Source organism: Anabrus simplex, chromosome 7, assembly GCF_040414725.1.
Source record: "Anabrus simplex isolate iqAnaSimp1 chromosome 7, ASM4041472v1, whole genome shotgun sequence".
NCBI lineage: Eukaryota > Metazoa > Arthropoda > Insecta > Orthoptera > Tettigoniidae > Anabrus > Anabrus simplex.
The window spans coordinates 160,418,766-160,434,741 of NC_090271.1; the positions used below are offsets into that span (position 1 = coordinate 160,418,766).

The window sequence follows — 15,976 nt, forward strand, 5'->3', positions numbered from 1 at the left end:
CCAGAGCGCATTATCATAGTTTTTGGTAGAGACATCTGTTAGAGAATGTCCACACTTCTTGATCAATGAAAAACAAAAGCAAATCAAAAACACACAGTGACATCATCTGATAAAGAGTAGAGTTAGTTCAGTTCTTCAGGGTTTCTCCAGTAGAGAGGTACTTTAAGGCGGAAAATTCAAATGTGCGGCGTAAAGGTGTACCAACCGGTACAATAATAATAATAATAATAATAATAATAATTATAATTACAATAATACATTTTAGCAGCGCACGCGACACAACCTCCCACCTGGCTGTCACGTTGTGCTGCTGTGCGCTAGTTCCCAATTACGAACGCAAGTACATGATGACCTCTGTGATAGTGATCATTTCCAGATAGTATTCACACTCTTGAATAAAAGACAGTCCGAAATACCGAAGCGCTGTTTACATTGATGGAAAAATTAGGCAGAGTTTTCAAAACTCGCAGTGATGGACGTTGGGATGCTGGAATCTGTTGACGGCAACGTAAGTTCTGTTACAACTGAAATTCTGGCTGCTGCGGAGGACGTTATACCTTTCACGTCCAGTATCCTTCGCCAGAAACAGGTCGTATGGGCCATGATGGATCGACGAAATTTCACTGGCCATACATACACTGAGTTAGCAAATGTCATGGGATAGGCACCTAATAGCGTGTGGGGCCACCTCTGGCCCTGCGAACTGCAGTGAGACGCCGTGGAAGTGACTCGACAAGTCCCTGGTAGTCCTCTGGATGCAGCTGACACCAAATCGTTTGCAGAGCGGCCGCCAAGGCTGGTCTGTGCGTGGGTGCAGGATCCATGGCAAGGAGCCTGCGTTCCAGGATATCGCAGCTATGCTCGATAGGGTTCATATCGGGACTCCTGGGTGGCCATGGCAATCGTTGGACCTCCGCTGCATGTTCCTGGAACCATTCTTGGGCGACGTGGGAGCGATGTGACGGCGCGTTATCATCTTGAAACACCGCAGAACCGTCTGGGCGCTGGAAGGCCAAAAATGGGTGGAGATGGTCTCCGAGCAGCTCAACATACCGAGTATCATTCAAAGTCTCTTCCAGAACAACTAGGGGGCCCATTCCATACCAGGAAAATGCACTCCAGACCATAACAGAGACCCCAGTGCCCTGGACCTCACCTTCGAGGCAGGCGGGATTCATCGCTTCATGTGGTCTGCGCCATACACGGTGCCTCCCATCGGCATGGTGCAGTTGAAATCGTGATTCGTCCGACCATATCACGTTACGCCATTGTTCCAGTGTCCATCCCTGGTGACTGGCGACAAATGCACGTCGTTGTGCCCGATGACGTTGGGTTAACAGTGGCACCCGTGTACGGCGCCGGCTCCCATACCCTATAGAACCCATGTTCCTACGGATTGTTCACTGGGGGACGTGTCTAGCACGGCCTGTGTTGAAATGAGCCGTGATTTGTTGCACAGTTGCCCGTCTGTCACTATTGACAATCCGTCTCAGATATCGCCGGTCACGGTCATCGAGGGTGGATGGACGGCCGGTCGTTGTGGACGGTGATAACCGCATTCAACCATTCACGATACACCCTGGACACGGTTGATAGTGTGAAGCCGAATTCCCGCACCACTTCCGAAATCGCACTTCCCATCCGTCGGGCACCGACCACCATACCCCGTTCGAACGGTGTCAGCTCACGACGATGTTCCATGTTACACCTGTCACATGCACAGCCACTGCTCACAAGCTCTCCTATACAACTGCCGCTGGCACAGGGGACATGTGGTGCGCAGATAACAAACCTGCGCATCAATGCTCCGCTATCCCATGACATTTGCTCAGTCTAAACATCGGCAGGCATCCAGGCATTGTCTTCAGAATCCTGGCGATGATTGACGCGCTGTGTCGGTGGTATTTTCAGTTGCTGTTGCTTGTTGACTTGATGGGGCAGGGGTAGGAGGGGTGGAGGAAGATGTTGCCATTATAAGGGAAGGATGGGATATAACCGTATTAGTGATGGTAGTTGTGAGGGGCTGTGAACAGAGGAGGTTGTGGTGGGGGTAGTAGTGGTGGTGGTGCTGGTAGAAGTAGTAGAAGGAAAGGACAAAGGGTGTGGCGGGGGATGTATGGAGGTGGCGTGGTGGCGGTGGTTAAATCAGCGGGTGCAGTGAATTCAGTCGAATAGGCAAGTAGTTGTACCAGAAGATCGCTCGGAGTGGTTTCCACTCGATGGAGGCGTCGGCGGATATACGCTCCAGTAGTTAGAAGTTTGTCACGAGCGGCTGAAGAATTGAGATAGAGAAATACGTCGGTTGCTGGTACGGAGCCTTCGTAGAGCCGGGTTGCACAGTAGACTCCAGTCTTGCGGAGGTCGGAGAGGTTGGTCTCTTCGGAGATTGATGGGTGGACGCCCGGAACAACACAGGTGAACATGTTGGGTAGGCCGACGTCCTTTTTTCTGGCGGCTGAGTGCGAAGTTAAAGTTGCGGCATCACCCGACTGAACACAAAATAAGTTGAGATGGTGTAGAGGATTGCAGTCCACTTGTGGAGGATGTGCGGTGTCCTTACTTGTGGTCCTTCAGACTTTTAATTCTCGTATGGCATTCATTCATGGCGAGTGTTAAGATTTTCGTGCTTCATGTCAAACAGTAAGAACAGCTAACCTAACTTTGGTTATAGCAGTATGGTCACTATCCTAGTAAACTATTGATACAACGCGAAATTATCCCTTTCAAGTGTTTTGTTTTGGTCTATCGTTAAAGAATCCTTATGTGTGAATTTTATGAAACTCATCGTGTGTCTGAAACTTGCGAGGTAACATGTAGTGAGCATTATTATGTTCCTTCTTTCTGCTCACACTGTTTAGTGCTGTCTACATTGTAATGCTGCTTTTGTGCTTACGCGTGCGACCTCATTCTGACGTATTGCTTCCTCCGTTTGCCTTTCCCGACCTTGTCCTTCCTTACCTCACAGTTTAATTCTTACTTCGATTTTCTTATTTAGGCTTTATATTTACTAAATTGAGACTTAGCAGTGTACCTACTTTCCTCTTGGAATTGTGTAAAGATATTATGTGGTCGAGGCGAAGGATTCCTATCATTCTTCCAAGATTCTCTTGTTGTCAAAAAGAAAATTTAGTACAATATTAATAAAACTTCTTATCGAGCGAGTAGCTGCTTAATTTGGGTCACGTAGCTGTCAGTGTGCATTCGGAAGATAGTAGGATCGAACCACACTGTCGGCAGTCCTGAAGATTTTTTCCCCGTCATTTTCCGCTTTCACACCCGGCAAATGCTGTGGATGCACCTTAATTAAAGTCACCGTCGCTTCCTTCCCGCTCCCAGCCCTTTCCTATTCCTTCGCGTGCCATAAGATCTGTGTCGGTGCGACGTAAAACTAAAAAAATTGAATATCGTATCTTAAATGTTAGGGGGAATTATTTCGTACTATACAATGTTTATTGAGTGTACTCAACCAAATAAATCATTGTAACACTCTCAGTTGCTTCACTATGGGACTATTTTTCTTGTTAATTGTATCTGTATCAAGTCGCATGAAATGAGAAGGAACTATTTATCATCTTTTACATCGAAGCATGTTATTTGCTCAAATTTATTTTGATCTTGCATTAGATGTTACTGATTGTGTGTGCACTTAATTATTGTAGGATATTTGTTGAGCGAATTAAGATAATGAAATAATCTTATTGTCCTTCCTGTTTCCCACTGCGGTCTCAAAAATTCTATTGTGTATTGTTTATTTGTACGCATGTCCACGGCAATTCTTTGGGTAGCCCAGCTTAACGCTGTGAGTGCAAACTTATCAATCACTCCGTCTGCTTTCTACTCATCCGAACTTTGATTTTAATCCTACCACGATCACTACAGTAATATGGTAAAAAAACATAACGTGTCGCATGGTAACAAGAAAATTTCGTTACACTAACGTACGTTCGAACCTTATTGTAACGAAATCATGTGCTCAGATTCGGACTTACAGCTCCGGAACTTAAGATCCGGCCAGAATGATTAAGGTATCGTTTGTTAAGAAATGGGAATATGATGCTCGGTGGGCCACAGTGAAATTTGCGTGACGCTTTAAAAAGCGACTATGGGTATGATTTGTTTGGCAAATAATAACTCCGAAATCGAAAGACATACAAACGTATTTAAGATGTCTAAAGACAGACCATTTGACGCCTGATATTCGGATAATGAAATAGTCCATTTCCTAAAAGACTAATACAGCAAGTTAGGGGCTAAAAACTTGAAGTTATATTTTCCGGAAAAGCTATTATTTGATCGTCGAAATATCAATTCCGACCCCTCGTTTGGGGTACCGTTAGCAAGCTTTCTCGGAGCCGAAGATGATAGTACCTCAGTGGTTGCCCTTATGCAGGGTCGAAAATGTGAGAATTTCCTTACGTTTTTTATACGTCAAGTCTTAAGTCATGAAAATCCGGCGGGACAGTTCGACAGTTCCTTGTATGTCGCCACCCGCACGTTCTTTATACGTCAAGTCATTCAGGATATGTAATTACAAACAGTTCAGAATATACCTTCGTGATGTTATCATTTCTGTATTTAGTTTTTTGTTGTATGCAATCGAAGTATAGCTATCCAGTGTATGTAGAGTCAAGTTATAACAATCTTTTTGCCATCATTTTGCTTGACTTGTATAGAGGATGTTTTCATAGTTGCATTTCCTCTTAAAACAATAATCACCACCACCACCACTTGCTTGATTTGTATGGATGGTGCAGTTAATCACATGCCCGGAAATTGTCTGTGTAAATTATAGTTGCTGATTTTATGAAGACTTGCTGTTCATCTGTGGACTGTTCTATTACAGGAGACACGGTGTTTGTGCAGGGAGCTGCCGCTACCCCTATCGACTTGGTCCAGGCCATGACTGCTCACGGCAAGTCTTCTTGTCTCAAAGATGTCGTGGTGTGTCACATGCACACCGAGGGTCCAGCACCTTATACTGAACCCGACTGCCAAGGTAAGTGTGTCTCAATAAGTGATTTTTAAGAAAACGAATTCTGACGTAGGAAAACTGCAGTCGTTCTTGGAAGAAGTTAAATTTTACGTGGTATAGAAATAAATATCGCAGAGATATCATCATCAATTCCCATTTTCCAGCTTTGACCGGTAGGGGCAAAAATGGTTCCTCTCCTATCATTTCACTACTCACCGACCCATCAAGCATTGTGCTACATTCTAGGGTCCACTGTCATTCTGTTTTGGACTAAGTTCATCCATCTCAGTCTTGGTCGTCCTCGTCCTCTCTTCTCTTTCATTTGGCTTTCCGTAGTCTGTTTTGGTAATATTTTTTCTTCATCATTCATCCTTTGAAAATGTCGAAACCAAATAAGCCTGCTTTTCTCTATTTTTGTCACGTTTTAATTTAGTTTCGTATTTCCTCACTCTTGTCTTTTCTTGTTTCCTACAAGAACATTTCAAGAATTTCATTTTTCCCCCTGTATTCGGTCCTCATCTCCTTTAGTCATATCCACTCTTCTGCTCCGTATGCTTTTATGGGTAAGGAATACATTTTATTCGTGATTTCTCCTTTAGCTTTCATTGACGCTTCTCTATCTCACTATAGGTTTCGTTAGTTTTATAGAATGCAGCTAAGAATATAAATAAGTCATTTTCTGGCATGGCCGATAGAGAGCATTCAAAGTATAATCATATGGTTTCCTATGAAACACTGATTGCTGTATTGAACTAACTTACTGGAGGATGACCTAATTAGTACACACATATATATTATACTTGACAGTGAATGGCAGCACTACACTAATTAATGGCTATTTACAAGTCTATTGTCCTCGCAGTGGGTCTCCGGCTGGCTGGTGTTTACCTGGAACGGGCGACCCTTCCGTAATCTTGATTGACAGGTTTCAGCATTCCCTTCTTTCCCTTGGCTTTGCATGCACCAGTCACATCACGCACCAGCTTCATGCAGCCAGGTTCGAATGTATGTTCGTTGGTTACCAGACACACCAGTAGGCTCGACCGATAACTCGCACAATCAGTTCATGCGACTGCTTCACACACGAAACTACGCAATACGTATCAGTCGACGAGAAAACACAACCCAACACTAACAACTCTACTTCGACCAACACTTATATTTGTTCGGGGCAACCTTGCTTTTATATACCTGGTGATGGAGTTCTAGTGTCTTCGGTGTGTGTCCAGAATAGGAACTTTCTAGTTTCGCCTTCCATAAAATTTAAAAAAAAAAGCAGAAAGAGAGGCCGTCGCATGCCCTCACGCTGGCCGGGACCTCCCTAGCCTGACACACTCATTCCTTCCAGAAAATACCGGGGCTGTCAGTCCCACGAGCACGTGACACTATTCTTGCCCAGCAGATACCTTTGAATTCAGTCTTCTGTTGACCATCCTTGAAGAAATGGTTTACGTATCCATTCGAAGAGTGGGGAATTCAATAGCGATGGGCAATGACCTCGCTCGAGACTCTCGAAACTGACGTCACATATCTCGAGACTGATTCTCCTGTGCTGCTATCTGTGCGACGTCCCAGTAACTACGAGCGTAAGCTTGATAGTGTATCATCAGCAGTTCTCATATGGAAACGTGTGTGCCGATAAATTGTGCCAAAAGCCTAGAAAAGTACTGCAAGTTCAACAACGAACCCCTTTAACGGAAATGAAAACAATGCCCGTATCTTTTCACCAATTATTTCAGGTGGATATCTTAGCTGAATAACCCTGTATGATGTGTGAATAACTGTACATATGACGTACACCTACCTGGATACCTCGCAGTTGTTGTCGACGGGGTAGCTTCTTTTGATGCAGGCCGAGCCGGAGGAGTTCTCTCTGACGATTTCCCTTCAGCAACATAATGTTGTTAAGGCCCGGATCATACCAGAAGAATTTCTGCCGACGTATTTTATACTTCTTTTGAATAAACAACACTGCGGGCTGTACTATGTGGCATCTCTTCAAAATAACCAACATCCACGACTTACGTTGCGTTTCGTACATCGTCTTAAAGTTGTCGCGTACAATCATACACAATTACACATTGCACCGTTATATGCTGAAGTACCTAATTATGACGCGAATATTCTATAACATTGTAACGAATTATTCCCTTCGTCATCAAAATATCGGCAAACACAAGCACTGGTCATATGGGTATTAAATGTGAGGTCTGATAACGATGAACACATACAGTTGCCGTCATTTTCTGTACTTAGCCTACTCATTCGTGTACTCACCGCTGCATACAGTGCCAGAATTTGTAATTATATTATACTGCGTAAAAAAAGACCTCGGTAAAAATGAAAGGAATGAACGCCCTAGTCGCTTGTTGACACGTATTTACAGAATGGAGAAGGCCCGTGGTTTGCTATTCGCATACTCTACACAAACAACATTCATTCTCTCTACCTGTAGGCCTATGACACGCTGCTCGCCGCACAATGCGGGGACAGTGCTCTCGAGATCCCTCGAACTTTCTGGCGAGAAACAGTGTCTGCGCTAGTCTCGAGAAACCTCGAGACCCAGTCTAAGACGGGCCCATCATTAGAATTCAGGTTTGAATTTCCCTATAATATTAAGAGACTTGTACAAATTTATAAGCAGGTATTTAATAATATTGAAACATGTGGAATACATGTACAGATTTTCTTGTGTGGAGAAATATTGCATGGAATTTTTACTTGTGAGGGGTTGTATAGTTAATTAGAACTGTGAAAACTCGTTCCTATTGCGCTTGGCTCGAGATGGATCTCGTGTGGATCGGTATTGTAGTGATACGAACAATGGCGAGAGCCATTAACACGTGCCAAAGGCGTTTTGTATTCATTTACTTAGCGTATTACTTACATAAAGTACAACACAATCTGGAATAAACAATGAAATGGAAAACAAGTTCATGATGGACACTTTCCAGCAGCCTTTTACAGTCCAGATTCTTGAGCCATTCAACTACGTCAGGTGTTGCATCAATAGATTCTGTCATTTCCACAGTCGCAGGCAGTTGATGGTTTCCAACCCCATTTATATGCCAAGGCAGCACAGCATCCATGATTAGTGCGTATCCGATTTAATCGTCCCCGTAACTGATGGGGTAGCTGGAATCCCGGGGACTTTTATTATGCTGTTTGACTCGTTGCCATTGTGGAGGTGCCTCGGTGGACCACTCTTCATTCAATTCCTTGTAGCTCGAAGTTGTTTATTGAGTAAATCGATCCTGCTGATATTAGTGGATTTCTTGAAGCTATTCAGTGATATAATATCGTGTGATTTGCAATATCAGCATTGATTGGTAACTGTGGGTTGGACACAATTTTTTGATATTTTCTGATTAAGCTCTTTTCTCTCCTAAGATGTGGAGGAGCAATATCACAGAGAGCTGGTAACAAGTAAACTGGGGAGGATTTAATAGTCCCAGATATCAGTCTCATAGTCTGGTTTAACTGGACGTCAGTCTTCTTAATATGGCAACTGTTGAGTCAAGTTGACGCACAATATTTAGCCACGGAGTAAACTAGGCCAAGTGCAGTCGTCCGGAGTACATTTGCCTGAGCGCCCCATGAAGTGGCTGTCAGTTTATACAGGATGTTTCTTGCTCGTAGTTTACTTGAAATCTGAAAAAGGTGTTATACGGTAGGTCAAGGATCTGTCCGGTGTCACACCCAAATATTTAGGGTGTTAATTGTGGTGTAGCTGTACGCCATTAAACAGAATAGGTAGTTACATGTTTGCGAACGTGTCACTCACGAGGGAAATACCCCAGCTCGAACGGCTAAAACTGACTGGAGGTGCGCTTAACATACGAAGATATGTCTGTTCTACTATCCTTCAAGACATTTATCTGTAAACTTCACATTAGTGTACAATCAATGTTTGGAAGTTATGGCGTACAAATATTGCAGAAACACAATTCGCAGCAGGTACTACCGTGCAACAGGCACTTCGGACCATTATAGTAACAAGAAACAGATGTGGTGCAGTATCATCTGCCAAAAGGTTGAACACGTGCTTGCAACAAGAACTCTTAATACATGCAGTACCGTGTTGACATAGTCATCTTTCCCACAATGGAAGATACTGTGTTGTCCTTTATTCGACGTCGAAGTGTAAATGTGGAGTTTCAATGAAGTGATTAAAACACAGCGGAATGGAACAGTATGCACACTTAATGAGGGCAACATGTAGACATACTACATTATTTACAATGTTCCCGCATTGCAATAGTCCAGACTCATATGCCACAATGATCACATTATCAAACGAAGCAACAGGAACATCCACATCATAAACCTGCCCTTTGCCATGCGTATGTTAACATAGGTCTGTATCTCGGTGCAGATAGTTGGTTGTAGATGACGGAGTGAAGACGGGTGATGAAGTATCGATCATGTAATGTAGCCTGCGTGGTATCTATTTGCAAACGTACGAAATCAACAAGACGTCTCACATAGAGTTTGTATTGCCTAAAAAAATATATACATCTAGAGGTTGAGAGTATTTGGTTGTCTTTGGTGGCAATATCTTTAATGTAATATCTTTATTTGGAAAACATTCTTCAATGACGCCGTAGTCTTTGTGTCCTGACCAGGAATCGCAAAGTAATAGACCTCTCTCACCAATATGTTCAGCGAGGACCGAATTAAAGAAGCTCTTCATATGTGCTTTAGTCATTTTTCCACTTTTACTCGCTTCAACATGGATGTTCCGTGGACACACTGCTGTCAGTTTATTTGTCCAGGGAAACTGCTCTAGCGGCCTCCAGAGCCCACGCTTGAATGTGCCAGTAGTGGACCACTGATCCCTTATCTCTAACTCTGTCAAATTGTATTTTTATATACTCTTTTAAAGCCTTCAATTTTAATGTTTTGTTTCCCTTGAACAGACCTGGGTCTTGCCTTTTGCGCGTCACATAATCTAAAATTACCTTGCAGTTTGATTTGGACCTAATGCAGCTATAACGCTTCATTAGTTTCTGATAAGAATTGTAACCGTGGTTATAATAATCCTCATAAATGTCCAATGTTCGGTCATCAATACTCCATGTCACACTTGTTCGTACTCGTTTTGGTGGTGAAGGAGCGAAATCACTGTCACGTGTAGCTCCTTCCGTTGCTGGATTGTCGGTACGGTTGGAATCCTCACACTCATGTGCTGTTTCTTCTACGCCTCACAGTCACCATTACTCTCCAATGTGTCGGTATGTAGTTCTGTTACAGATCCATTGTATTTCTGCGTCATGATATCATATAACATGCATGCGAATGGCCCATCCTCCACTCCACTTACATCTTCACTATCCAGTGTGTAGCGTCGGCGTACCTTTTCGCGCAGCAATTCACAACATTCACAGGATTGATTGGCTTCCACCTACTCATGTCGGACGTTTGTGTGTACACTATACTACGACACACTGCAACTAACAGGCATTGCGTGTACAGCTCCAATGCAGCGCGGCCTGTGCGCTGTCAGATGGCGCTGGCGACCGAACACGTACCTTTACAGATGAATGGCCTTGATAGCTATTGGCGTAGGTACAACTGTATACATTAAGCCCACTTTATGTCGTTTTTAGCCGTTCGAACCGGGGTACTTCCCTCGTCAGATGGAAGCAACTTACTTCAGATTTTGTCATATTAGGATAGAGCCTCCATTTTTTTATATAGCCGGTATGGCCAGATCCGTTGTCAAGGTTTTCTCTGTCACAGTAAAGGATTGATTTTATGTGGTCATGGTCGAGTTGTCAGCATACCTAGACATTTTATTGGTCGTCAATAATAAGTGTACTCAGTTGAATTCGGATTTAATTTCAGTAATAATTTTAATAACCTGTACCTGCTAATGGGCCACTGTTACACACGAATAGACCAAGGATAAAAGAGACTATGTTTTTTTCCCAAGGACTTTTGATTCGAGGTTTTGCCCTTGGTATGAGCAGTATATTTATAATGCTATTAGTGTTAATACTGTAATCTCTAACGCTGGAGTCAGAGTACCCGGTATTAAGGGTATTTATCCTAATAGCATCACTCGTTATTATCTAACACAGCATGCGAGATACCTTTATCTTTATTCCACCTGAGAACCTATATCTCATCACTCATTCATAGGCTGAGTTATAACATAGAGATTACCCAGGGGTAGTATCAAAACTGTCGTTGATAACACAGTAACATGGGTTGTACGAGTAACAAATTACGTAAGTGCACGATTATGGCCAAGTGAGGACTGTTTTGCGGCTGATAGTCTCCAAAACAAATCTGTAACAGTCATCTGTTCATAGCAGAAATACCTCTCATTGTTACGCGACATGCTACGAAGCAATTTTGTGAACTCGATGAGCAAGCTCATCCTCAGCCATGCTTCCCTCAGAGTGCTTACAAAATGTCCACGCCACATATTTGTGACATTGGCGTGACATCAAAGATCTCTTTCCTCATTTAGCCATGGAATTAGATTGCTTTTACTTGGCAGGATATTAACGTAAGACGTTGTCCATCGGTTGTACCGGTAATCCTGATACTTAAAGCGAAAGTGATTTTTTATTATTATTATTATTATTATTAATGGATTGTGTCCTCATAAATTGCTTATTACTAGAATGGCTATTTTCCGAATTCCCCGTAAAGCCAGAGTCATCAGTCCATAGACTGATTTGATGCACTGCCCCTTGTCACACTGTCCTGTGTAGATCTTTTCATTTCTACATATCTACTACATCCTACATATACTCTAATGTGTTTGTCGTGTTCATCCTTATATCTTCCCCCAGTATTCTTACAACGTACTCTTCGCTCAAAAACTAAGTGAACAAGTTTTGGATGTCTCAGAACGTGTCCTCTGAATTTACCTTTCATCCTGGTCAAACATCGCTGAATCGTTCTCTACTTACCAGCTCGATTCAGTGTTTCTTATTTTGTGATCTGATCTGCCCGTATAACCTTCAGTATTCTTCCGGAGCACCACATTTCAAAAACTTGTATTCTCCTTTCTGCATTAGTTATTGTCCACGTTTAACTTCGATGCAATGCTACACTCTGTACTAAAGTATTTTCTTAAATTCTCATATACATATCCAAACCTGTCAAACTTTGGAGTGGAGAATCATCAATCAGGATAATCACATAATGAAGGAAAACATCGACATGGATGCCTCGAATGTTCACTTTTAAAATGTGCCTAACCTAAAAGAAATGTTCATGTTTAAATGCCTGTTTATTCTGGTGTAAATATAGTGTTTTAGGACGCCAACTCTTGCAACTCCTTGAGTTATTCTGGTATACATATCATGTTGTAGCATGTTTCACCTCTTGTAACTGCTTCTCAGTGATTCTTTTCTTGCAACAGTTCAGCACCGCCTGATGTCATCGTTAGTTTCTCAATGATGAGCGATGACAGTGTGGATGATTTGTACTTAGGGAAGATCAAAATTCAGTTCAGTTTTTTCTTACACTACTAAGGATTCTTCCTTTTTGTGCATCACAATGTGATGCCGATAAACCAGCATACAGTACATCACCCTACTGAAATTGTTACGCTTCATTTGACCACTTTCATTCTTTAGATGTGCAACTTTACTTCCTAGTACAGTTTATTGTCTTTTAAATGTAAGCACTGTTTCTGTCTTGTATTTTGTGTACGCCACTTTATCCCATTTAATTTCTATCCCATTTCAGTAAAAGGGTACACAAGAATTACAAAGAAATTGGAGAATTTGACCCGCATTGAGTTGATATACACACTGTGTCTGTTGCCTTCAAGGACTCCCCTAATTCCCCTCCCTCATCGTTTTCAATCCATGGGGGACGTGCGGGCAGGCGGGGAGCAAGTACCTTCCCCTTCGCTTGTTTCGTTCATGCTACGCTAGTGTCTAAAAGTTAAGCATAATCACTAAACGAGGCCATACCGCCTGATAGGAATGTCAGACATATTGCTGAACAAACGGAAGCTGACTCACACACCATATGTCACACAACTAGTCCAACAAAAAAACAGTGTCAGAAAGATTCTGATAAATAAGGTACACCTTTGACAACAATGAACAAAACTTGGCAATGTCTTCCACAACAAAATATGCTGTTAATAGGTGTATAGTTACCCCTAACGGCCACACATGCTTCGCAGTGACGTGGCGTTCTCTCTATCAGATGGTCCAAGAGCTCTTGTGGCAGTCGATCCCATTCCTCCGAAAGGGCTATGCGAAAGTCTTGGAGGGTCCTTGGTGGAGGCCGACGGGATGCAGTTCACCTCCCCAATGCATCCCAGGCATGTTCTATAGGATTCAGATCCGCAGACCTCGCTGGCTAGTCCACGCGATGAATGTCTTCCCCAGCCAGAAATTCATCCACCAGAGCAGCGCGGTGCGGTCGGGCATTATCGTCCATTATCGTCCATTAAGAGGAAGTCTGGACAAACCGCACCTCTGAAGAGTCGAACATGTGGTCTCAGTACTTCATCCCTGTATCTCGGAGCGTTAAGTGTTCCTCGGACCACCCATGAAGATGTGCAGGTCCGTACGGCCATTCAGCATGATGCCGCCCCACACCATGACGCGACCACCACCATACTGGTCCCGTTCCACGATGTTCCTGTGGTTGAATCGGCTACCCGGTGAGTGAGCAGGACGTACACCGCTGGACGTCGGGCAACCAGCCCTGCTGTTCTGAGCCTCCGGTACACAGTTTGTCGGGAAACGGCAACCCTTGAGACGGCTGCAAGCTCCGCCGACAATCGTCTTGCAGGTGCACTCCGATTTCGTCGGGCGGTTAAGGCCAGATATCGGTCCTGCTGTGGGGTGGTTACCCTTGACCGAGCTGGTACTGGCCTACGACTAACATTTCCTGTGTCCCGAAATCTTCTCCAAAGCCTGGAAATGACACTGTGACACATTCAAGGATACGGCGACTTCGGTCTGTGTCTGGCCTGCTTCCAGACGGCCGAGTATTCTATCCTGAAAAACGGGGTCCAAATGGCGTCGTTGTGCCATTATGTTGTCACGTTCACCACGAGGCTACACTTCGCACACTATAACAGGACAAACACGACTGAGGGAATATGGGGTGCAGGCACTGGTTGTGTTTACCTTGCGGTTAGGCCGCTAGTCAAAGCAGGGAACACGTAAGGTTGGTAGGTGCATATGTCGTGCGATTTGCGGTCTATTTCTTGTTACCCTGCTTACTTGTAACTTATGCTTAACTTTTGGACACTAGTGAAGATATCCCGTACTTCACTCTCTCCATCTCCCTTCACTCTTCAGATATGTGCATGTGTTACGTGTCTAATGGCTGTGACCAATGAGAGAGAATGTGTAAGCAGGTACTGGGTGGCTCTGAGGGCTGTACTGATTTCTTGCCTCAAATTAATATTTGTGGTCACGAGATACTGAAGTTCTCGAGTATACAGGCAAGAAAGAAGGCCGTGTACAAAAATGCGCACTTTGTTTATTGTTACACCCATCAGTTGAACTTGATTATCGAGCACTGTGCAACCCAACAAGTAAGTGAAAGGTTTTTAAAACAACAATTTAGAAAAATTTTCCACGTTTTTCTCTAAATCTTCCAAATGGACAGCCGTACTAGAGGAGATCGTTTAGAAACTAGTCCCGAAAATGTCCGCAACTACATGGAATTTTAGGGCAGGATGCGTACGAACTGTTTTTGTCTCCAAAAATGAACTGAGTAAAGATTTTGGATGACTGTAATGGTTATTCTGGTTGTCTCAGAGAAATGAAATGGCGTATGGCTTTTAGTGCCGGGGAGTGTCCGAGTGTCCCACGAAATATTCCAGGATTAACGGATGAATCGGTTTCATTGTGTTCTCGCAGTGCGAACTCAAGATTTTCCACAAAAGTTAATGCAGTCAATCAGTTTACTGAGTGTGTAACGGTTTTTCGATTCGTCGTCATTGAACTGTTTAATTTTCAACCTATACGCACTGTCTGACTGTCACCTGATGTCTACCTTACCAAGCATCGCGAACACTATTGTTTGTATGCTTTTCACTAGCTTTTTTTTTTTTTTTTTTTTTAAACTCATTCAACAGTTCTAGGTCCGTAACACCAGTTAATGTCCACGTGAGATCACGAGAATTTATAGCCAACCCCGTGTAACAAAAGAACGCATTTCTTATCTCACATCATACAACCAGTCTGCATGCTTGTACAATGTGCGATTGAATTTTCCGGTACAGCCAGCTTTAATTTTGCAAGGATTCTGAGCCTGTGGAATATTTAAATCGGGTTTCGGAGGTCCTAGCCTTTTCAGTTCTAATCTACTGTCAAAAGAAAGAGGACCGCTCTTGAAAATAGCGTCCTCATAATTCATATTCAAAAGCAGGAATAATTAATCACCCTAAGATGTAAACATTGTTAAAATAAGTATGAGCGTGCGAGTTGGCCGTTCGGTTAGGGGCGCGCAGCTGTGAGCTTGCATCCGGGAGATAGTGGGTTCGAGCCCTACTGTCGACATCCCTAAAGATGGTTTTCCGTGGTTTCCCATTTTCAGATCGGGCAAAAGCTGGGACTGTACCTTAAGGCCACGGCCGATTCCTTCCTACTCCTAGGCCTTTTATATCCCATCGTCGCCATAAGACCTATCTGATCGGTGTGACGTAAAACAACTTGTAATAAAAATAAGAATGCAAATTAAAAAAAGGAAAGACATGTAAGATTTAAGCACTGTGAGCACAACTCACCATTTTCAATTCTAGAACACAGCATTCTTCTTCTTCTTCTTCTTCTTCTTCTTCTTCTTCTTGTTTCGTATAGGCCAGCTAAAGGACCACGACATTCAACTATTGCATTTTGGAATGGGCTTTGATGTTTGCCCAGTAGTTGCGCATCCTCAGGCTGTATTGCTCCTTCCTCTCCTTTGTCCAAAGGGCGCCAGTCTTCTTTGTTGGTAGTCTGTCCTGGAACTTCTTATGTTTAAGCATCTTCCTAAGTGCTGTCCGATCCTTTAAGATTCCTTCTG

At 43.3% G+C, this 15,976-nt stretch overlaps 1 protein-coding gene across 1 annotated transcript in view; it reads left to right on the top strand.

Moving 5' to 3' along the window:
- LOC136877402 (4-hydroxybutyrate coenzyme A transferase) overlaps positions 1–15,976 on the top strand; it is a 231,767-nt gene that overhangs the window by 38,697 nt on the left and 177,094 nt on the right. Inside the window, exon 2 of the mRNA XM_067151409.2 lies at positions 4,844–4,996. Coding sequence (XP_067007510.1) covers positions 4,844–4,996 — 153 coding nt within the window. The remainder of the gene's footprint in view (positions 1–4,843; positions 4,997–15,976) is intronic.